Source organism: Mytilus trossulus, chromosome 3 (assembly GCF_036588685.1).
Source record: "Mytilus trossulus isolate FHL-02 chromosome 3, PNRI_Mtr1.1.1.hap1, whole genome shotgun sequence".
Taxonomy (NCBI): domain Eukaryota; kingdom Metazoa; phylum Mollusca; class Bivalvia; order Mytilida; family Mytilidae; genus Mytilus; species Mytilus trossulus.
The window spans coordinates 78,094,376-78,118,719 of NC_086375.1; the positions used below are offsets into that span (position 1 = coordinate 78,094,376).

Consider the following 24,344-nt stretch of genomic DNA (forward strand, 5'->3'; position numbering starts at 1 on the left):
GATTTGTATAGTGTCACTATACAAATCATTGAAAACTAGATTTGCAATCAATGAAAAAAAACTCAAACTTGAACCTCACATATTATGGTATATGTTTTCATTCTATTTCAAAATTTGTCTCTTCAGACCTAAAATCAAATTTTGTACAATAATGATAATGATAACCACAAGGACTATCACTCATATAACCTCCTTGGTATACTCATGGAAGTATTATGATGATTTAAAAAAGGTAGGATCTATGCGTCCTTAATATCACTCAATATAATACTTCCATGGTATACTGTACACAAATCCTTGATATTTCTAATTAAAATCCAAATATTTAACAAAAAACAAACAGTTCATACAACTACTACCACTACTGCTTATAACTATTCTAAATCATGTTAATGCTAATGTCGTAAGACAGTTTTAGACAATAAACAAATGAGCAACATACAGGTTGCGAAAACAATTGAAATGGTCCTTGCAAAATTGCTTAGGGTGGTTGTGTGTGTGTGGGGGGGGGGCTTGTCATACATTTAAGAAACGTTCGTTTCAAAAATATCGAAATATGGTAATCTTGAATTATGTTGTGAATACTTTAAGACCTAAACAAGGTACGTTTCGTATTGCAAGATTATAATCTGCTCAAATATTAATTTCCCGGTCCATAGGGATACCGATAATGGTAGTAATATTACAGTTGTAACATCGTTCTAACCTTGACCCAGATCGCCTTCACACACTGTTTACCGAAGTTATTTCACTATAAAGTAATCGTAAAAATGTCCGATAAAAGCGAAGGCCATTGGTGCTTTACGGCCTTTTCACAGAAATGAATACATGTACATTTTTTTATTCTCAAAATTTCTTATTTTATTTTTTCATTTACACTTGTCCTAAACTTGGACAAATGTGTTCAGTAGATCATGGAAGTGTTATATTGGCATAATACTTCCATAAGTTGATGTATTACCCGATGCATTTTCGTCCGCTCACAGTGTTCCTTTGTATTGAACTAAGAACACAAAAGAGAAACTAACAACTAGTATTATATCGTTCAACCTACAATTAAATTTGAATTCAAGTCTCGTACAGATAAAATTACTCCAATACATATGCAGTTTAAGATTGCTATATAATGTGTGGAACACATACATTCGACCTTTTTTCATGGGTAAATTACATATTGTATCAATACTTTGGCACGCTCCATTAACAAGATAGAGTCTGATTATTTACTACAAACATATGTGTAATCATTACGTGTTAATTAAAGCCAGAAGCTATTGGAAGCTGGCCCATGTTATTTTCAGCATGGCGCAGCACTGCGACACTGTAGGATGCTAAGTAAATTAACACACAGTAATGAGAATCTATGATAAACACTTTAGTAACCGATCAGATAGTTTATGGTAATGTCTAAATTTGTACAGTTGTAAGATTAAGTGAAGAAAAAAATGAAAGAAAAAAATTGAAAAAAAGTTAAATTTGCTGCCGCTTGTTTTTAGACTTTTAGAACTTTTGACTTATAACTGTTTTGAGGAAGACATTAAAACAGAATCAGATTGATTATCAATAGAAAATGTATAATGCATCCGAATTGTGGAAAATAAAGAAAGCTCCGTGTATTTTTTTGTGATATACATAAATATGTAATTTTAATAAATTATCTTTTTAAATATTTACTTGGAAAAACTGGGGGAAAATGCATTTATATATAAAACTTTTTAAGCATATATTCTGTAGTAATACATTGCTCTGCGTGGTGTAGCTTATTCAACAGCAGAGGTCAAATTCTGATGAGTTGAGGCAAGAATGGAAACCACATGCAATACAATTGAGAATGGAAATGGGGAATGTGTCAGAGACAACAATCCGACCAGTAAGCAGATAACATCCGAAAGCCACCAATGGGTTTTCATTGCAGCAAGAAAATCCCACAATCGGAGGTGTGATTCAGTTGGCCCATAAACAAAAATGTAGTTCAGTGATGCAGTTCAGTGATGGTAATGGACGTCATATTAAACTCTAAAATATGTAACAGAAGCTAAAATTGAAAATCACACAAGACTAACAAACTCAGAGATTCTTGACTTGGAACAGACGCAAAAATGCAGCGGGCTTGAACATGATTTTTGAGATCTTAACCCTCCCCCTACATCTCAAGCCAATGTATGAAAACAAACACACAACAAAACGCACAGTAAAACTCAGTTTAAAGAAATCCGAGTCCGATTTCCGAATAGGTCACAAAAGAAACTAAACAAAATGACAACAATACATAAACTCTAATTAAGGACTACTAGCAGTTATAGCTGCGGAACCTTAGCTCTAAGGTATGGTCCGCAAATAGTAAAAAAAATAACATAAGGAACTTAGAGCTACGGTTCCACAGCTATAGAAGTTACTGACATGCCAGCTCCAGAACTCAAACTGATTGAAAGATTAATGTCTTCATCATATTCATATCACACAATCCCTCCCGTTAGGGGTTAAGTACTGTATTATACGGTTACCATCTTAAAAAATATGACAATAACATAACCCGTAGCATGCCAACAACTGGTTTGAGAATAAATGTGATTATTTCCGATGCAGACCCTACAAGTGAATCAATATCAAAACCGAAATATACAACATTAATGACCTGACAAGTTTCTTAACTATATCCCTTCTTAATAAGTCTGTTAAAAGGTTTTATTAGCTTTTGATTTGAATTCCGACATTTTTGTGCTTTGTAAAGAATATACCATAAAAAATGGATGTGGAAAACCTGAACCTATATTTTAAGATGTCTATCTAGATCATTGAATTATATTTACGAACGATGTATATGTCCTTGTACCGATGATTACATTTAGTAAATGTTGAAGCTTGATTCAGCTCTAGATTTGGATTGTGATTAGATATTTGACACAGCATAGGTTTTTGACACAAAATGAATGTGGTGCAAGAACTTAAAATTTTGGAATTGATCATTAAACTTTTTATGGTTCAATATCCAAAGCTAAATTCATGGTTACATTCAGCGTCAAAGAACCAAAATAGTAATTTTTTTATGAAAATCAAACAAAAGTTTAATTTTAGACCCTTTGTACCTCAGTGTGGACAACTTTGAAAATGGGACCCCACTATCAAAATTAATGCAGGGTATGATCATGGAGGCAAATGATTATAATACTTCCATGAATAGATTCCCAAAGAACCCCATACATTATGTTTTTTTGAAATCAAACAAAAAAAGTTGAAATTTGGACCCCGATTTTGAACAACTAGAAAACTTGGCCAATCTAAATGCATATTAAGACTTAGAGTTAGCATATCAAGGAACCCCTTTATTTCATTTTTTGAGAAAAAAAATCAAACTTAATTTTAATTTGAACACTTTAGACCTTACTGTGGATCAATTTGAATATTGGACCAAAAATTAAAAAAAAATAAAAAATACACGATTAGATAAAGCTTATTTATTTTTTGTTGAAATTAAACAAATTCAAATTTGGACCCTTTTTACCTGTACACAGTTTGATTCAGCACATTACAAAGTTCAAGACTTTGAGCTTTAATCCCAGTGAAATTGGCCGACTTTGAGCTTTAATCCCAGTGAAATTGGCCGACTTTGAGCTTTAATCCCAGTGAAATTGGCCAAGAAAGAGCATTCTATACAAAGCATTGGTAAGAAATGTTTTGGTCCCTTCTTCATAAATTGTAAGAGCCATTAGTGATAGCGATTCATGGACTTAACCTAGTTTTTTTTTGGCCTCAAATTCCTATACGATTTGGGCCATGTCCCTAAATCAATCCCAACCTTCCATTGGAGTGTGGAACCTTGTGATTCAATTGTATAGAGATCAAAATATTATTTTCTGAAAATGAGATCATCCTTGTTTTAAGCCCCAAATGATCCCCAAATTCCTAAACTGTTTAATCCATTACCCCAAAAGTCAATCCCAAACTTCCTTTTGAGAGTGTTACCTCGTGGTGCAATTTTATATATCCATACACTTATTCCTACGTTATTGTCTGAAAAACAGGTATTCTTTTTTTCCCCTTATTTTTACAACTGTTTGGGCCATAACCCTCAAAATCAATATTGGGATACGATTTCAGAGATCCACACTTATTCATAAGTATTGTCCGGAAATAAGAACAATAGTGCACACGATGAAATGTCTCGCATTTTTCACTAACCATTTTATGTTGATAGTCCTAAATATAAAGCTTTACTACAAGTATCACATAAACTTAACATGATCCAAACAAGAATACAATCATTCAATACACCAAATAATGTGGATTCATTATTATTCGTTGGATACCAATTTTCGTGGGTTTCGTGGGTAAAGGTAACCCACGAAATTAAACGTTCACCGAATGGGAAATTTCCTATATACGCTTGCATGCGGACTTCCGAAAAAAACACGAAATTAAATATCCTCGAACAAGTTTTCCTGAATCCAAGAAAAGTGGTACCCTCGGAAATAAATGAATCCACAGTATAGGTTACCTATTGCTTATAGTATCTAAGAAACAACTGTAACCACGAATTTTTTTTTATCGACCAATGAACCATGAAAATGAGGTCAGGGTCAGATGATATACCTACCAGACAGACATATACACCTTACAATCATTCCATACAACAAATATAGACTTAGTTGACCTATTACTTATATAGTTTTAAAAAACACGACCATATGACTAAAAAACTTATCACTGGGCAATAAACCGTGAAAATGAGGTAAAGTTCAAATAAAACCTGCCAGACTGAACTGTTAATCATAAAATATTTCAATACACCATATATAGTTAAATCTCAACTTTGACCACTGAACCATGCAAGCGAGGCCTACGTCAGATCATGAGATGACACCTATTAGTTAGACATGTACACCTTATAATCATTCAATACACCAAATATAGAAGATATATTGCTTATATTATCTAACAAATGGACTTGACCACCAAAACTTACCATTGTTCACTGATCCATGAAATGAGGTCGAGTTCAAATGAAAACTGTCTGGTGGGTATGAGGACTTGAAAGATACCATGGGTACTTAAATACTAAATAAAGTTATCCTTTTTACTCAAGAAATAAATTAACCTTACAAAACATCCAAACTTTTATTCCCAAGTTGTCACTGAACCACGAAAATGAGGTCAAGGACACTGGACTTAATGACAGATGGAAACTTCATAACATAAGGCATCTACATTACGGGTATGAAGCATCCAGGTCTTCCACCTTTTAAAATATAAAGCTTTTAAGTAGTAAACTAAATATCCTTATGTTGAGCTTTCTGCGACAAGAGTGACTTGATCTAACTTGCAACCAGTACACTGGAGACCACCAAGCTAGCCAAGTTTTTTTTTTTTTTTTTTACATTGTTGTCCATTAAAAAGGTTTTCTTCTCAATTGACTTTTATCTACATTCTTCTATGTACCTTCCTAATCTTTCACAGAATGAAATTAAAATGGGGAGAGTCAAGTACTTGAGAACTAGATAAACCAGACAGTCATGCCTGCTAGATAAATCTGGTCATATATCTGTTCACGACTTATCAACTTACTATTGAAGGCAATGTAGAACTTTAAAATTGTCAGGTTTGTTGAAAACCTTACTGTTAACCTCTAGTTGTTATGATTTTCATCAATGGTTAGTTTGCAGTCTCTTTCATGTGTACCACAGATAATCTATTCATATCAAAAATGAAATCTGTAAAAATGGCTAAAGAAAATTAATCAGTTTCCTTTTCTCTATCCTTTATTCATCATTCATATGCTCTTAATACATACATACATATTAATATTAATAATGTTGTAATCATTTCAAACATACAGCAATACCATCATTTACAAAGCCATAATGAAAGTACCACAAAAGCACATGCATTCAAATGATAAGAAAAATTACTTTGAACATCTTTATGTTTGGGTTTCCAATATGTCTGGATAAAACAGCAAGTGTTTCAATTATATCTGGAATCCAAATTATGCCATTTCAATTAAAAAAAATATAATTCCAAAACAACAACCCATCTTCAATATATCAAAAGCTTCATGTTTTTATTGTTTTTAATTTTGAGTCTGAAGGTGGAGTAACAACTACTGCCTTGTATGATTGAAACTAAATTAAAAATAACAACCTCTCTCAACAAAAATAATTTCACATTAAAACTTTACATCACAAGAAAATGATTTAAAATCTGATCACAATAAGCTGAATATATATACATACATACATACATATGTAACTAATTAGGTGATCAAATACAATATTTACAAGAGATATAGCAAACAACACTATTGAAGTGACGTCTTACACAAAAGAAATAAGCACCAATTTCCTGATCTAAAGTCATACTGAAACAACTGTGAAAAAGACTAAAGTTTCTTTTTATATATATTTACAAGATACCAACAATTATTATCAAACTATTATAAAAATAAGAAGATGTGGTATGATTGACAATGGCTCAACTATCCATTTGCATTCAAATGAAGTGGATGTAAGGAATTATGGGTAACCATACCAAGTTATTTTCCTTCCAATAACTTGTCATTATTACAAGATGAAAAATTCTGTAACAGAATGAACTTTTTTTGTGAATTTTTAGTTCTCCCAATTTTTGAAATGTTACGTTTATAAACCTTGAAATCAAATTTTGAATTAGAAAGACACCACCAAAGGGTTTACTTTGAAAATTTATAAGTTTTAAAACACAACAAATAAATTCTGACATTAACAAAAACATATATATTACATGTCACAAGCGTTCCTTTATACACATTGTAATACAAATTATGAATTTTTAGCATCACGAACATTCTTTATCAATATGATAACTGTGTTTCTAATGAAGAACATTCAGAGCTTATCTCATCTTTTATAATGGGTTTCAGTTGGATGGCTTTTTTAGTTGATATATAGAAGCTAAAGAAAAACAAATGAAAAGCATGAAAATTAAAATTGAAATAATGTAATTATTCCTAAATCACAAAGGAAAATAATACAAAAGTAACAAATTATAGACATCAGCTTCTTAAAATTTTACAAAAGCACAAATGAAGAAAAAATCTTAGTTACTTTGTTTCATGTTTTAAATCTTTTATAGATATGTATTCTCTTTTTTTTTTAACAGTATGGTACAGGAGAATGAGTTTATTTACAATGAATGATAATTATTTACATTTTTTGTATGAAATATGTACAGTGAATATTAACACTAACATTTTTTTTTTACAAAACAAAGCACTAAAGCATGCTTGGAAATGGAGGTGGAGCATTCAAGTCCATTCACCAGTGATGATTTATTAATTATTTGGTGTTTAACACCAGTTTAAAATGAAAACACATTCTTCCAATACCAATAACCATACATATCTTGAATATATATACAAGCACAATAATCTGCATGTTATGAATTAAACACTAAAATGATGAACACTTATTTTTTTACATCTTTTTCTTATTTCAAACATTAAAACAATGAACTTTACACTTAAAACATAAATTATATGCACATTAAATATGTATATGAACACTTCAAGATTTTTCATTTTTTTTGTTTGTTTTATCAATTTGCAAAAATACTAAACATATCAAAATGAATATTCGAAAAATAAGTCATTGTTTTTCCAACATCAGTCAACATGAAAACAATATCAGATAAATGAACTTAAATGATACCAATATTTATACAAAACAATTTCTGTAATTCCACAATATTGAAAATAGAAATGCGAAAAAATGTAGTTTTAGAGAAACTATATACATTTTCCAACCATTTTTGATACAACTAATGTATTTACAGTCAACACTCCAATTTATGCCATATGAGGATGTACATCCAAACCTACATTTCTATATTTAGTTTCTAGTTATTGTACATTTACAGTTCACTTATTCCATATCACTATCCTCATCATCAGCAGCCGAGTATGCTGGACTTGTTGGTGAATACTTTGGTGTTCCAGGAGTGTATGTTGGACTTGTTGGTGAATACTGTGGACTAGTTGGAGAGTATGTTGGACTTCCAGGTGTATACTTTGGACTAGAGGGCGAATAAGTTGGACTCTGTGGACTGTATTTTGGACTTGATGGTGAATATGACGGTGAAGCAGGACTGTACTTCGGTGAGCTTGGACTGTACTGTGGTGAACTTGGACTGTACTCTGGTGATGTAGGACTGTAGTTTGGTGAACTTGGTGAATACGTTGGTGATGTAGGTGTGTACTTTGGACTGCTTGGAGAATATGATGGACTTGCTGGTGAATACTTCGGTGACGATGGAGAGTACTGCGGTGAACTTGGTGAATATGACGGACTTGTTGGAGAATAACTTGGACTTGTAGGACTGTACTTTGGACTGCTTGGTGAATAACTCGGACTGCTTGGGCTGTAATTTGGACTACTTGGACTGTAGCTTGGACTTGTCGGACTGTAAGATGGGCTTGTTGGGCTGTAGCTCGGACTTGTTGGAGAATATGATGGCGAAGTTGGCGAGTAGCTCGGACTTGTTGGTGAGTAACTTGGTGATGTTGGACTGTAACTTGGTGAAGTTGGACTGTAGCTTGGACTTGTTGGTGAGTAAGATGGTGATGTCGGTGAATATGAAGGACTGGTTGGACTGTATGATGGAGAAGTTGGTGAGTACGATGGACTTGTTGGACTGTAGGATGGTGACGTCGGACTGTAGCTTGGACTTGTTGGCGAGTATGACGGTGAAGTTGGTGAGTACGATGGACTTGTTGGACTGTATGATGGTGACGTTGGAGAATAAGACGGTGATGTTGGTGAATAAGATGGAGAAGTTGGACTGTATGAAGGACTTGTAGGTGAATAAGACGGGCTTGTTGGACTGTAATTCGGAGAAGTAGGTGAATATCCAGGACTTGTAGGAGAATATGATGGACTTGTTGGTGAGTATCCTGGACTCTGTGGTGTCACTGCCGGTGATGATGGTACATACGAAGGTGAGGCTGGAGAATAACTAGGAGAGAGTGCTCCAGCTGGACTTGGTATGTATGGACTGGCTGGGGAACCAGGAGAACCAGGTTGTGGAGACCAGGCTGGACTGTATCCAGGACTGTAACCACTCTCACTAGCAGCAGATGGTGAGAATCCAGCAGCTCCTGGAGTCATTCCACTTCCAACACCCGGTGACCATGCACCATAGCCAGGAGTAGCTCCAGTCTGCCATGGTGTCATCTGTGGTGACATGCTGGCTCCAGGACTTCCAGGTGCTCCAAAGAACAAACCTGTACCTGTAAGAAGACAATGTGTTTAAGATATTTTTTTAGAAGTTTATATAGTACATCACATTCATACTTATTACTCATCATCAAATCAGTTCTAATTCTTATATACAAAACTAGAGGCTCTAAAGAGCCTGTGTCGCTCACCTTGGTCTATGTGAATATTAAACAAAGGAAGCAGATGGATTCATGACAAAATTGTGTTTTGGTGATGGTGATGCGTTTATAAATCTTACTTTACTAAACAGTCTTGCTGCTTAAAATTATCTCTATCTATAATGAACTTGGCCCAGTAGTTTCAGTGGAAAATGTTAATAAAAATTTACAAATTTTATGAAAATTGTTAAAAATTGACTATAAAGGACAATTACTCCTTAGTGGGTCAATTGACCATTTTCAGATTTGCTCTAATTGCTTTGTTTTTTGAGTTATAAGCCAAAAACTGCATTTTACCCCCATATTCTATTTTTAGCCGTGGCGGCCATCTTGGTTGGTTGACCGGGTCACGCCACACATTTTTTAAACTAGATACCCAAAAGATAATTGTGGCCAAGTTTGGATTAATTTGGCCAAGTAGTTTCAGAGGAGAAGATTTTTGAAAAAGATAACTAAGATTTACGAAAAATGGTTCAAAATTGACTATAAAGGGCAATAACTCCTAAAGGGGTCAACTGATCATTTCGGTCATGTTGACTTATTTGTAAATCTTACTTTGCTGAACATAATTGCTGTTTACAGTTTATCTCTATCTATAATAATATTCAAGATAATAACCAAAAACAGTAAAATTTCCTCAAAATTACTAATTCAGGGGCAGCAACCCAACAACGGGTTGTCCGATTCGTCTGAAAATTTCAGGGCAGATAGATCTTGACCTGATAAACATTTTTACCCCATGTCAGATTTCCACTAAATGCTTTGGTTTTTGAGTTATAAGCCAAAAACTGCATTTTACCCCTATGTTCTATTTTTAGCCGTGGCGGCCATCTTGGTTGGTTGACCGGGTCACGCCACACATTTTTAAAACTAGATACCCCAAAGATGATTGTGGCCAAGATTGGATTAATTTGGCCAAGTAGTTTCAGAGGAGAAGATTTTTGTAAAAGATAACTAAGATTTACGAAAAATGGTTCAAAATTGACTATAAAGGGCAATAACTCCTAAAGGGGTCAACTGACCATTTCAGTCATGCTGACTTATTTGTAAATCTTACTTTGCTGAACATAATTGCTGATTACAGTTTATCTCTATCTATAATAATATTCAAGATAATAACCAAAAACAGCCAAATTTCCTCAAAATTACAAATTCAGGGGCAGCAACCCAACAACGGATTGTCTGATTCGTCTGAAAATTTCAGGGCAGATAGATCTTGACCTGATAAACATTTTTACCCCATGTCAGATTTCCTCTAAATGCTTTGGTTTTTGAGTTATAAGCCAAAAACTGCATTTTACCCCTATGTTCTATTTTTAGCCGTGGCGGCCATCTTGGTTGGTTGACCGGGTCACGCCACACATTTTTTAAACTAGATACCCCAATGATGATTGTGGCCAAGTTTGGTTTGATTTGGCCCAGTAGTTTCAGAGGAGAAGATTTTTGTAAAAGCTAACGCCGGACGACGACGGACGACGGACGACGGACGACGGACGCCGGACGCCAAGTGATGAGAAAAGCTCACTTGGCCCTTTGGGCCAGGTGAGCTAATAAAAAGTACTTGTTAGTATATAGTTCTAAATTTGCCCAAGTTTTCTTGTCTTTTAATCAACCCAACATTGGCCAAACATGTGTATTTATTTATATAGTGTGTTGATGATACATATATAATTTTAATAATGTATTTATTGTGTGCTTTTAGGAACATAATACTCACTTCCACCAATTATTCCTACACCAATATTTGTAGGGATCTCCATTCCAAGTTTACATTTCTCTGCATCCAACAACAAATCAAATGCACCTGTGCCAATCTTAGCCAACTGTCCAACCATAATGGCTTCTGATACACCCATCATAGGATCAACTTCTGCATGAGCTGCAGCTTCAATCAAAATATCAACCTAAAAATAAAGTTATTATCAATGATAAGTAATATATGTGCAATCATGAAAGGGAGACAATTCAAACTATTTGACATAAAACATCAAGCATCGATTCAAATTTAGAGACCAAAAGTTAGGATTGTTGCCTCAAGACCAATGTAAAAGGTATCCCTTGCTATTTTATATATGTTGTGAGTAACATGTATAGTATCAAAAAATTCTATTCAGCAGTCAGTATGTCACAATCAATTTTTCATATTTGTACAAGCATTATATGCGAAGGGATAAGGTCATAAACCATATATAAATATTCACCACAAAATACATACTAACTGGAGTAAAAAAGACATGTAATGATACTTACTGTTTCTTCAAAAGAACATCTGGCTAGGGCACCAGTTTCCTGTCTGTTAATGCCGTGACGAGTAATAGCCATCAAATGACCTTTAGCTGTCATCACATCACACAACAAGGCCAAATGTCTGTAGTTTACATAAGAACCATCAAAAGATATTACATGAGTCATTTCTTTCTCAATTGACTTTCTCACAGCTTCAATACCTAGTGTCTGTAAAGAAAAAGAATTTTCAAGTTACACAAATCCCCTAAATGCCAACACCAACTTTTTTCATTGTTTATTTTAATTTGTTATGTTGTGTTATGGCAATAAAGATTTGAATTGTTTGTATTGCTCATATAGAAAAAATACACAACATTAAAACAATTGGCAACCATGGCATCTTTCTTTCTCATGCTACGTTAGATTGTGAAAAGGTTTTATTTAAATCCCCTTACAGAACATTTTAGAACAGAAGAGTTGGTGGCTTCAAATATGTGAACACTACTCCATTCATGATGTGCCTGTCCCCATGTCAGATTCCTGTAGTTAAGTGGAGGTTGTTGGTTCGTGCGTGTTTTATTTGTTTTTTTCCAAAATTGTTGTAGGAGTTTTTCTCATTGTTCAAGGCTGTTTGGTTGCCTGAAATTGTTTACATCAACTTCATTTCAACTTTGGTAGATTGGCAATCATTTCACATCTCCTTATTTTTATATAAATCCAGTATTCTGATGCTGCAATTTTAATATTGGAAGTGTGTACATATATATATGGGGACAAGTAGTTACTGATCCAGAACTAAAAATCAATTTGTTACTTCTTCTGATATAACCATATATCAATTATGTAAAAAATTATTTTAGGCATTACAGAAGAAAGTGCATGTAGCCTTAACCTAACATAACTTTTTGCCTTATTCAAAGCTTACCTGGAAAACCTCAACAATATCGTTAGTTGTAGTTCTGATTGGATCTACATTACGCTGACTCAAAACTCTTGTCAGAGCAGTACCATCAGTTTCCAAGATCCATTCTGCCACTCCTTTAAACTCTCCTGCATCAGTGATGAAAATTCTCTTCTTGTCATCAGTTGTTGGTAAATGCATGTACACCTGTCAAAATATACACAATGGCTATGTGAAAGATGTATTTATAAATAGCTTTTTTATTTTGTGGAATGCTTTACTTTGATTGTAAAAATTAAATTTTACTATTAAGTCAAATTATGAATGAAATAAAGATACATACTCATTTTTATTATTAATCTGAAATTCACTTGGGTGAAAAAAATAATAAATAACCATTAAATAGGCCCTGCTAAATTGCACAATTTTACCAAGTGTCTTATTTCTTGTTCTATCCCTCATTTATACTAATACTGTTAATGATTGCCAATAGTTTGTTCCTCCTACCTTTCCTATAGCCTCTAAACCCTGTAGAGACATATCTGACAATAGATTTGACTCTATACATCTCAGGAACACATCATCTTCCATTTTGTCCACAATCTCTTCTTCCTATAAGATTAAAAATATCTATCAACCTAAGGTTCGACATAAAAATTTAGTTACAAATAAAACTTGCTAGTTATTTTCTTTCTTTATATGTGCCTATACAATGTTCATATTTTTATTCTATATCTAATAGAAACAAGAATGTGTCCATAGTACACAGATGCCCCATCCGCACTATCATTTTCTATGTTTAATGGACCTGAAAATATGAATAAATCTATAATTTGGCATTAAAATTAAAAAGATCATATCATAGGAAACATCTAGTATACCAAGTTTCAAGTTGATTCCACCTCAACTTAATCAAAAACTACCTCGACCAAAAACTTTAACCTGAAGCGGACAGATGGACTAACAGATGGACGCATAGACCAGAAAACACATAATGCCCATAAATGGGGCATAAAAATCTATTCCCTGTAAATTTTGCTTTTTTTCTTTAATAAGTAAAACAGTTCTAACATCCCAAAATAATTACAACCTAGGTAACAACAGCAATGAAAATCTGTCCAATTTTCTGTGATATTTTATAACAAATTTGAGTTACTTAAATAGACTTACAGAAACTTCTTTGTCTCCTCCAGAATTCATAATCCTGATCCTAAGCACTAACTTCTCTGCATTGTCATCATTGAAGATACAATTAAGATCATCACCAAATCCTGCTGTAATCTTTTCTGAAATATGTTCCATACTTAATTTTTTGTCCGTCATTCTCTTTCTGTTCAGTTCAATCCTTAGTAACCAGGGTGAGATCCTTGAGACATCAAAGTCAGGCATTTCATAGTAAACATTTACCCATTCTTGATCTTCAGCGATTACTGTGTTCTGTGGATCGGGATCATAATATATGGCTGTGTTGGCTGTCACTTTTCTTAGTGTTGTATGTTCTAATTTACACAACACATCCTAAAAGATTAGAAAATGCAATGAATATATGAGAGACACATTTATTTACTCCATGCAAACTATTTATAATGTATATTTTCTGAGGAACATAATCTTGAAAACTCAATCCAATTAAATGTGTTTTAAACCACTGCTCTATCCTCTTTTTCAAAAATTGTTAGAATTAAACATGCAAATAACACCCTACATTTATCTCGCATTCAAGTAAGGCAATTTATGTTTTATAAATTTTCCAAGAAATAATATCTATATCTGATAAAAATAAAGTTATGAAAAATGTCTCAACATTGCAAACAATTTCAATTGTATCCCCCTGAACCATAAAGTATTTCAATTGTATCCCCCTGAACCATAAAGTATTTCAATTGTCTCCCCCTGAACCATAAAGTATTTCAATTGTCTCCCCCTGAACCATTAAGTATTTCAATTGTATCCCCCTGAACCATTAAGTATTTCAATTGTATCCCCCTGAACCATTAAGTATTTCAATTGTATCCCCCTGAACCATTAAGTATTTCAATTGTATCCCCCTGAACCATTAAGTATTTCAATTGTATCCCCCTGAACCATTAAGTATTTCAATTGTATCCCCCTGAACCATTAAGTATTTCAATTGTATCCCCCTGAACCATTAAGTATTTCAATTGTATCCCCCTGAACCATAAAGTATTTCAATTGTATCCCCCTGAACCATAAAGTATTTCAATTGTATCCCCCTGAACGGCTATTGGTACTTTACGGAACGGAACGGAACGGAACGGAACGGAACAGAATTTCATTTAAGGTATCCAAAGGGGGCATTTATCAAAATTTCGAAAAATCTTTAAAACAAAACAAACTTTAAAATTTCTGTGTTTTACGGTTTTCCATATACAAATAACACAAATGTATACTTAATCTCATCTTCACAGATGAAATGTGCAATAATGTATATCATCGGGAACTATTCTGTAAATGAATATGTCGGATTGTCCTGATAAAATATCATGAAATTAACGCATTTGCAAGTCATGCATTATGATATCTAGACTGACCTCACGTCGTCCTTTCCGACGATGATTAGAAACATTGGTTCTGATTTTAACTTTTTAAATTTATTATTCCGTTCCGTTCCGTTCCGCAAAGTACCAATTGCTCTGAGGAATTGGTATTTAACGGAATCGAACGGAAACAGACATCTTTCATGTAATTAAAGCAGTATGATAAAAAAAAATTGTCTGACACCACTTTTTGCATAAGTGGTATGTGTTTTAGATAGCATTTTCGACTTGATCAATAATAAAAAATTTAACACAAAGGCAGGTTACACAAAAAGTCTGTCTCCTTCCATCGGTAATTATATTTTAAAAAAGAGGCCTACAACAGCCCATTCCGACGATGATTAGAGACAGTGATCAAGTTGAATCTGATATAAACTTTTTAATTTATTATTCCGTTCCGTTCCGTTCCGCAAAGTACCAATTGCTCTGAGGAATTGGTATTTAACGGAATCGAACGGAACCAGACATTTATAATGTAATAAAAGCAGTATGATAAACAAAAAATGTGTCTGACACCCTTTTTGCACGAGAAATAAGTGTTTTTGATAGCATTCCCGACCTGATAAATAATTAAGAATTTAAAACAAAGTCAGCTTAGACAAAAAGTCTTACTCCTTCCATTGGTAATTATATTTTTTAAAAGAGGCCTTCCACCTCTCGTGCCGACGAGGATTAGAAACAGTAATCAAGTTGAATCTGATTTAAACTTTTTAATTTATTATTCCGTTCCGTTCCGTTCCGCAAAGTACCAATTGCTCTGAGGAATTGGTATTTAACGGAATCGAACGGAACCAGACATTTATAATGTAATAAAAGCAGTATGATAAAAAAAAAATGTGTCTGTCACCCCTTTTTGCAGAAGAAATAAGTGTTTTAGATAGCATTCCCGACCAGATAAATAATTAAGAATTTAAAACAAAGGCAGCTTAGACAAAAAAGTCTTACTCCTTCCATTGGTAATTATATTTTTTAAAAGAGGCCTTCCACCTCTCGTGCCGACGAGGATTAGAAACAGTAATCAAGTTGAATCTGATTTAAACTTTTTAATTTATTATTCCGTTCCGTTCCGTTCCGCAAAGTACCAATTGCTCTGAGGAATTGGTATTTAACGGAATGGAACGGAACCAGACATTTATAATGTAATAAAAGCAGTATGATAAAAAAAAATGTGTCTGACACCCCTTTTTGCACGAGAAATAAGTGTTTTAGATAGCATTCCCGACCAGATAAATAATTAAGAATTTAAAACAAAGGCAGCTTAGACAAAAAGTCTTACTCCTTCCATTGGTAATTATATTTTTTAAAAGAGGCCTTCCACCTCTCGTGCCGACGAGGATTAGAAACAGTAATCAAGTTGAATCTGATTTAAACTTTTTAATTTATTATTCCGTTCCGTTCCGTTCCGCAAAGTACCAATTGCTCTGAGGAATTGGTATTTAACGGAATCGAACGGAACCAGACATTTATAATGTAATAAAAGCAGTATGATAAAAAAAATGTGTCTGACACCCCTTTTTGCAGAAGAAATAAGTGTTTTAGATAGCATTCCCGACCAGATAAATAATTAAGAATTTAACACAAAGGCCGGATAGACAAAAAGTCTTACTTCTTCCATTGGTAATTATATTTTTTAAAAGAGGCCTTCCACCTTTCGCTCCGACGAGGATTAGAAACAGTGATCAAGTTGAATCTGATTTAAACTTTTTAATTTATTATTCCGTTCCGTTCCGTTCCGCAAAGTACCAATTGCTCTGAGGAATTGGTATTTAACGGAATCGAACGGAACCAGACATTTATAATGTAATAAAAGCAGTATGATAAAAAAAATGTGTCTGACACCCCTTTTTGCAGAAGAAATAAGTGTTTTAGATAGCATTCCCGACCAGATAAATAATTAAGAATTTAAAATAAGGGCAGCTTAGACAAAAAGTCTTACTCCTTCCCTTGGTAATTATATTCTTTAAAAGAGGCCTTCCACCTCTCGTGCCGACGAGGATTAGAAACAGTAATCAAGTTGAATCTGATTTAAACTTTTTAATTTATTATTCCGTTCCGTTCCGTTCCGTTCCGTTCCGCAAAGTACCAATTGCTCTGAGGAATTGGTATTTAACGGAATCGAACGGAACCAGACATTTATAATGTAATAAAAGCAGTATGATAAAAAAAAATGTGTCTGACACCCCTTTTTGCAGAAGAAATAAGTGTTTTAGATAGCATTCCCGACCAGATAAATAATCAAGAATTTAAAACAAAGGCAGCTTAGACAAAAACAAAAAATCTGACTCCTTCCATTGGTTATTATATTTTTTAAAAGAGGCCTTCCACCTCTCGTGCCGACGAGAATTAGAAACAGTAATCAAGTTGAATCTGATTTAAACTTTTTAATTTATTATTCCGTTCCGTTCCGTTCCGCAAAGTACCAATTGCTCTGAGGAATTGGTATTTAACGGAATCGAACGGAACTAGACATTTATAATGTAATAAAAGTAGTATGATAAAAAAAAATGTGTCTGACACCCCTTTTTGCAGAAGAAATAAGTGTTTTAGATAGCATTCCCGACCAGATAAATAATTAAGAATTTAAAATAAGGGCAGCTTAGACAAAAAGTCTAACTCCTTCCATTGGTAATTATATTTTTTAAAAGAGGCCTTCCACCTCTCGTGCCGACGAGGATTAGAAACAGTAATCAAGTTGAATCTGATTTAAACTTTTTAATTTATTATTCCGTTCCGTTCCGTTCCGCAAAGTACCAATTGCTCTGAGGAATTGGTATTTAACGGAATCGAACGGAACCAGACATTTATAATGTAATAAAAGCAGTATGATAAAAAAAAATGTGTCTGACACCCCTTTTTGCAGAAGAAATAAGTGTTTTAGATAGCATTCCCGACCAGATAAATAATTAAGAATTTAAAACAAAGGCAGCTTAGACAAAAACAAAAAATCTGACTCCTTCCATTGGTTATTATATTTTTTAAAAGAGGCCTTCCACCTCTCGTGCCGACGAGAATTAGAAACAGTAATCAAGTTGAATCTGATTTAAACTTTTTAATTTATTATTCCGTTCCGTTCCGTTCCGCAAAGTACCAATTGCTCTGAGGAATTGGTATTTAACGGAATCGAACGGAACCAGACATTTATAATGTAATAAAAGCAGTATGATAAAAAAAATGTGTCTGACACCCCTTTTTGCAGAAGAAATAAGTGTTTTAGATAGCATTCCCGACCAGATAAATAATTAAGAATTTAAAATAAGGGCAGCTTAGACAAAAAGTCTTACTCCTTCCATTGGTAATTATATTCTTTAAAAGAGGCCTTCCACCTCTCGTGCCGACGAGGATTAGAAACAGTAATCAAGTTGAATCTGATTTAAACTTTTTAATTTATTATTCCGTTCCGTTCCGTTCCGTTCCGCAAAGTACCAATTGCTCTGAGGAATTGGTATTTAACGGAATCGAACGGAACCAGACATTTATAATGTAATAAAAGCAGTATGATAAAAAAAAATGTGTCTGACACCCCTTTTTGCAGAAGAAATAAGTGTTTTAGATAGCATTCCCGACCAGATAAATAATCAAGAATTTAAAACAAAGGCAGCTTAGACAAAAACAAAAAATCTGACTCCTTCCATTGGTTATTATATTTTTTAAAAGAGGCCTTCCACCTCTCGTGCCGACGAGAATTAGAAACAGTAATCAAGTTGAATCTGATTTAAACTTTTTAATTTATTATTCCGTTCCGTTCCGTTCCGCAAAGTACCAATTGCTCTGAGGAATTGGTATTTAACGGAATCGAACGGAACTAGACATTTATAATGTAATAAAAGTAGTATGATAAAAAAAAATGTGTCTGACACCCCTTTTTGCAGAAGAAATAAGTGTTTTAGATAGCATTCCCGACCAGATAAATAATTAAGAATTTAAAATAAGGGCAGCTTAGACAAAAAGTCTAACTCCTTCCATTGGTAATTATATTTTTTAAAAGAGGCCTTCCACCTCTCGTGCCGACGAGGATTAGAAACAGTAATCAAGTTGAATCTGATTTAAACTTTTTAATTTATTATTCCGTTCCGTTCCGTTCCGCAAAGTACCAATTGCTCTGAGGAATTGGTATTTAACGGAATCGAACGGAACCAGACATTTATAATGTAATAAAAGCAGTATGATAAAAAAAAATGTGTCTGACACCCCTTTTTGCAGAAGAAATAAGTGTTTTAGATAGCATTCCCGACCAGATAAATAATTAAGAATTTAAAACAAAGGCAGCTTAGACAAAAACAAAAAATCTGACTCCTTCCATTGGTTATTATATTTTTTAAAAGAGGCCTTCCACCTCTCGTGCCGACGAGAATTAGAAACAGTAATCAAGTTGAATCTGATTTAAACTTTTTAATTTATTATTCCGTTCCGTTCCGTTCCGCAAAGTACCAATTGCTCTGAGGAATTGGTATTTAACGGAATCGAACGGAACCAGACATTTATAATGTAATAAAAGTAGTATGATAAAAAAAAATGTGTCTGACACCCCTTTTTGCAGAAGAAATAAGTGTTTTAGATAGCATTCCCGACCAGATAAATAATTAAGAATTTAAAACAAAGGCAGCTTAGACAAAAACAAAAAATCTTACTCCTTCCATTGGTAATTATATTTTTTAAAAGAGGCCTTCCACCTCTCGTGCCGACGAGGATTAGAAACAGTAATCAAGTTGAATCTGATTTAAACTTTTTAATTTATTATTCCGTTCCGTTCCGTTCCGCAAAGTACCAATTGCTCTGAGGAATTGGTATTTAACGGAATCGAACGGAAACAGACATCTATAATGTAATAAAAGCAGTATGATAAAAAAAATGTGTCTGACACCCCTTTTTGCAGAAGAAATAAGTGTTTTAGATAGCATTCCCGACCAGATAAATAATTAAGAATTTAAAACAAAGGCAGGTTAGACAAAAAGTCTTACTCCTTCCATTGGTAATTATATTTTTTAAAAGAGGCCTTCCACCTCTCGTTCCGACGAGGATTAGAAACAGTAATCAAGTTGAATCTGAATTAAACTTTTTAATTTATTTTTCCGTTCCGTTCCGTTCCGCAAAGTACCCATTGCTCTGAGGAATTGGTATTTAACGGAATCGAACGGAAACCGACATCTATAATGTAATAAAAGCAGTATGATAAAAACAAGTCAGACCCTTCTTTTTTGAATGAGTGGTAAGTGTTTTAGATAGCATTTCGACTTGATCAATATTTAAATAAACAGCTGCGCCATGAGCGCATGATACGCCCGTCGTCTTGAGAAAAAACATAAATCTTTTTTGAATAACACAGGGTTGTACAGGATGTCATGCTTAGTATATCCTGACTCCTTCCTTATTCCCGCTCAATAGGAAGATTCATCATTGTACAAGATGTATTTGGAAACCCGACGCAACATAAGCCTGTTAAGTTTTAAGCAATAGAGATACAGCGCAACATGTGAAAAAAAACCTCTTTATTTTACCAAAAACTCAATAACTCGAAAATATAAAAATGAATCATCACCAAAAAGTATACAGATCTTTAGATTAATATAAAGAAGTGTGTAAAGTTTTAAGCAATAATCATAAATCGTTTTTGAGATATGGTGCGACATGTAAACCCCCCCTTTTTTTTACAAAATACTCAATAACTCAAAAATGAAATTTTGAATCATCACCAAAACGTATACAGATCTTAAGATTAATATAACAAAGACATGTGTAAAGTTTTAAGTAATAATCATAAATCGTTTTTGAGATATAGTGCGACATGTGAAAAAAACACACCCCTGTTTTAGTTACAAAGTGCCGTAACTCAAAAAGTTGTAATCTTATTTTCACAAAAAAACCTCCCCCTTTTTTACAAAATACTCAATAACTCAAAAATTAAATTTTGAATCATCACCAAAAAGTATACAGATATTAAGATTAATATAACTAAGAAATATTTAAAGTTTAAAGCCATAATCAAGAATCGTTTTTGAGATACGGTGCGACATGTGAAAAAAACACACCCCTGTTTTAGTTACAAAGTGCCGTAACTCAAAAAGTTGTAATCTTATTTTCACAAAAGAGTATACAGATCATTTGACCATCATAAGAAACAACTATGTTAAGTTTCATGAAATTTGGATAAGTCGTTCTCAAGTAACGGTGCGACATGTTTACACCGGACAGACGGGCGGACGGACGGACGGACACTGGACATTTGTATACCATAATACGTCCCGTCAAAATTGACGGACGTATAAAAAATAACACAAAGACAGGTTAGACAAAAGGTCTTTCTACTTCCATTGGTAATTATAAATTAAAAAAGGGGCCTTCCGAAGATGATTAGAAACAGTGATCAAAACTTGACAGACAAAAGATTGACGTGCGAGTTTAACATAATGTAATGTGATGCCTGAAACACTTCTCAAGCAACGTGGGTCCTATTTGGCACCACAAATAGCAGAGATCTACAAAAAGCTTGGCTGTGACAAAGAGACGTCTGCAGTATTCAAACTTTATTTATAGAACGAACAACATAAAAACAAGTACACAATCCCGAACCTAATAACCGTTACACTATCCCCCCTTTTCTTTATAAACAGACAGTTCTCAATAAGAATATCTCTTATTTTTTTGCACAAATGTTTTTGTCAATCTTTGAAACGTAAGGGTTGGTTTATTTTGCGTCCATATCGACTGATTTTAGGTGGGTGCTTTTCTTTTGTCATCTGATGATTCCCAGGTAAGTCTGGAGCCTGTGTCCTCGACTCACTGGAATCTGAACTGTCATCCATCTTGGGTGAAATCTTTGGATTTAAGGCATCATTGAGAGACCCTATCTTCTTGGTTACGTTTGCATGGGTCTTACTACCACTTGAGACTGGACTCAGTGTCCCCGAATCACGTGATATAATCTCCTTCTGTTCTGATTCATCATCTTTTTTGGTTGAATTCTTGCCCGAATCTAAACTTTGTATCGTCTGTTCTAATGAACATATGATATAGTCTTCAAATAGTGAATTCTCTTTCTTTGAACTATCAAATTTATCGTCGTTAGCCGCATCATAAGCATCTGAAATTTCGACAACAAATTCTTGCGATAGCTTAATATTCTTGTTCTCAAACCCACGTGAGTCTGGAGCCTGTGTCCTCGGCTCATGTGGCACATTTGAACCAATCGCACTTACCTCGTCCATGTCTGAAACATTATCTTTTTCAAGATTATCCTGTAGGCGAGTTTCCACTAAAACCGACCCAGTGTTGTTATTGTCTTGTAAGGAAGCTGGGTCTAAAACATCAACAATACTTTCTTTTAGACTTTCAACTCCTCCATATACATCTGTCTCGTCCATGGGCTTTAAAGTATCTAAAGTGGGTTCCATTTCAGCCGTCACTCTTGATATTTGGCAATCATTTTCTGTTCGATACCGTCCTGGTATCAGCTCATTATTTATCAGCAGATCACCTTATTTGGCCATTATGATACCATCTACTTCTTTCAGTAAGTTTATTCCAATCAAAATATCATCTCTTATGGGGGCAATGCATACTTTCCAAATTATCTCCTTTTTACCCAGTTGAAGCTTTGCAACAATATTCATGTCAGCCTCCATTTCTTTCCCATTTTCTGCATTCAATAAGCAAGCTTTTATACCGGTAGCACCGCTCAAACCAATACAATTTGCAAAGGATCTTGAAAGTACCGTTACATCTGCTCCTGTATCAACAATAGCATCGACCTTATTGCCATTGACTTGAATTGGAATGAGTAAATCTTGTCCTCTGCCAATTTGATAATATATCTCCTTTCACAATCAGCACCAGTATCTTGTCTTCTCATAGGGCTGGGGGATCGTGATCTTTTTGGACAATCACGTTTGAAATGGCTTTTATCGCCACAAAAATAACATCCCGTTGACTGTGCTGTCAAGGTAGCTGGTTTTGAATCATGCAGCATGGCCCTTTCTAAAAGATATCTTAGTGCTTTGATTTCATTCTGTAATGTTTGATTATCTGGTTTCCGAAATGAATTTACCAACTGCCTAACGCTGTCCATCCCTTCATATTGGTCAGTACTCTTTTCCTCTTCATCTTTCCACGTAACGCGTCTGGTCCTTTGTTTTGTATTATAATCAACATCCCTGCCCAACGTAGCATGATAATTGTGTTGTAGTTGTACAACAATATCTAGTGCTGAAGATACAGTCTTAGGTTGGTGGTTTAAAGCTTCATATGCTATTTTGGCGTTCTTGTGGCCCTTCAAAAAGTGTTCCGCTGCAAGTTCCTCTTGTAACTCGATACTACTTGTTGGGTATGCTCTTGAGACTAATCGTCTGACTTCTTCAGCAAACTCTTCATTCTTTTCATTGTGTTGTCTTCAATCAGATAGTTTTTTTCGTGCAGTGGATGGGGGCTCTTTTCGGTTGAACCTGTTTTCCATGTGACGCGAATTGGATTCAAAAGTATCTCTTTCCTGTCGAGGAATTGCAGGCATTCAATGTACCTATCTAACTTTTCCTCCTCTGTCCATTCGTTTCTCCTAGCTTCCCTGTTGAATGGGATAATAAACCCCTCATAATTATCCTTCCCGTCGAATGTTGGAAGTTTTTGGTGGGGAACGTCACTATTTGGTACTTTTTGTCTTGTCTGCTGTGTATTGTTACTACTGTGCATAGCTTCAATATCACTAGAAAACGAAGGTTGTATGTTTCTTATCAAATCTTGTCTATTATTTGTGTTCATAGAACTCGACCTAGACTCCCATCTTTCTCTAGTGCTTAGCAACGGTTTAAAAGGGGGGAGTGTTGTGGTATCCCTTGGTGTTGATGACAATGGTGTGTGTGAATTAGCATTTAGTCTGGGACTGTTCCCGCGACCAAACTGCAAACTCCCGTTCTGTCTGTCATCATCTAAATTCTGTGTTGTTGTATCCCTTTGTGTTGATGACAATGGTGTGTGTGAATTTGCATTTGGTCTGGGACTGTTCCCGCGACCAAACTGCAAACTTCCGGTCTGTATGTCATCATCTGTATTCTGGGACGATGGCCTGGGACTGTTCCCTCGACCGAACTGCAAATATCCTATTGGTTGATTATCTAAACTAAATGAAGGTGGTCTGGGACTGTTCCCACGACCGAACTGTAAAACCGATTTCGGCTTGCTATCTTGACCGAACAGAGATTGTCTGTGACTGTTCTCTTGGCCAACCTGAAAACTGTCAACTGTTTTTTTTTCGCCAAACTTAGGG

General features: G+C 34.4%; 1 protein-coding gene across 1 annotated transcript in view; it reads right to left on the bottom strand.

Moving 5' to 3' along the window:
* Positions 1 to 5,738: 5,738 nt before the first annotated feature.
* LOC134712507 (DNA-directed RNA polymerase II subunit RPB1-like) overlaps positions 5,739 to 24,344 on the bottom strand; it is a 41,533-nt gene continuing 22,927 nt past the window's right edge. The window contains exons 17-22 of the mRNA XM_063574125.1: positions 13,704 to 14,051; positions 13,041 to 13,145; positions 12,558 to 12,740; positions 11,657 to 11,860; positions 11,124 to 11,310; positions 5,739 to 9,259 (exon numbers count right to left, since the gene is read on the bottom strand). Coding sequence (XP_063430195.1) covers positions 7,896 to 9,259; positions 11,124 to 11,310; positions 11,657 to 11,860; positions 12,558 to 12,740; positions 13,041 to 13,145; positions 13,704 to 14,051 — 2,391 coding nt within the window. The 3' untranslated portion in view covers positions 5,739 to 7,895. The remainder of the gene's footprint in view (positions 9,260 to 11,123; positions 11,311 to 11,656; positions 11,861 to 12,557; positions 12,741 to 13,040; positions 13,146 to 13,703; positions 14,052 to 24,344) is intronic.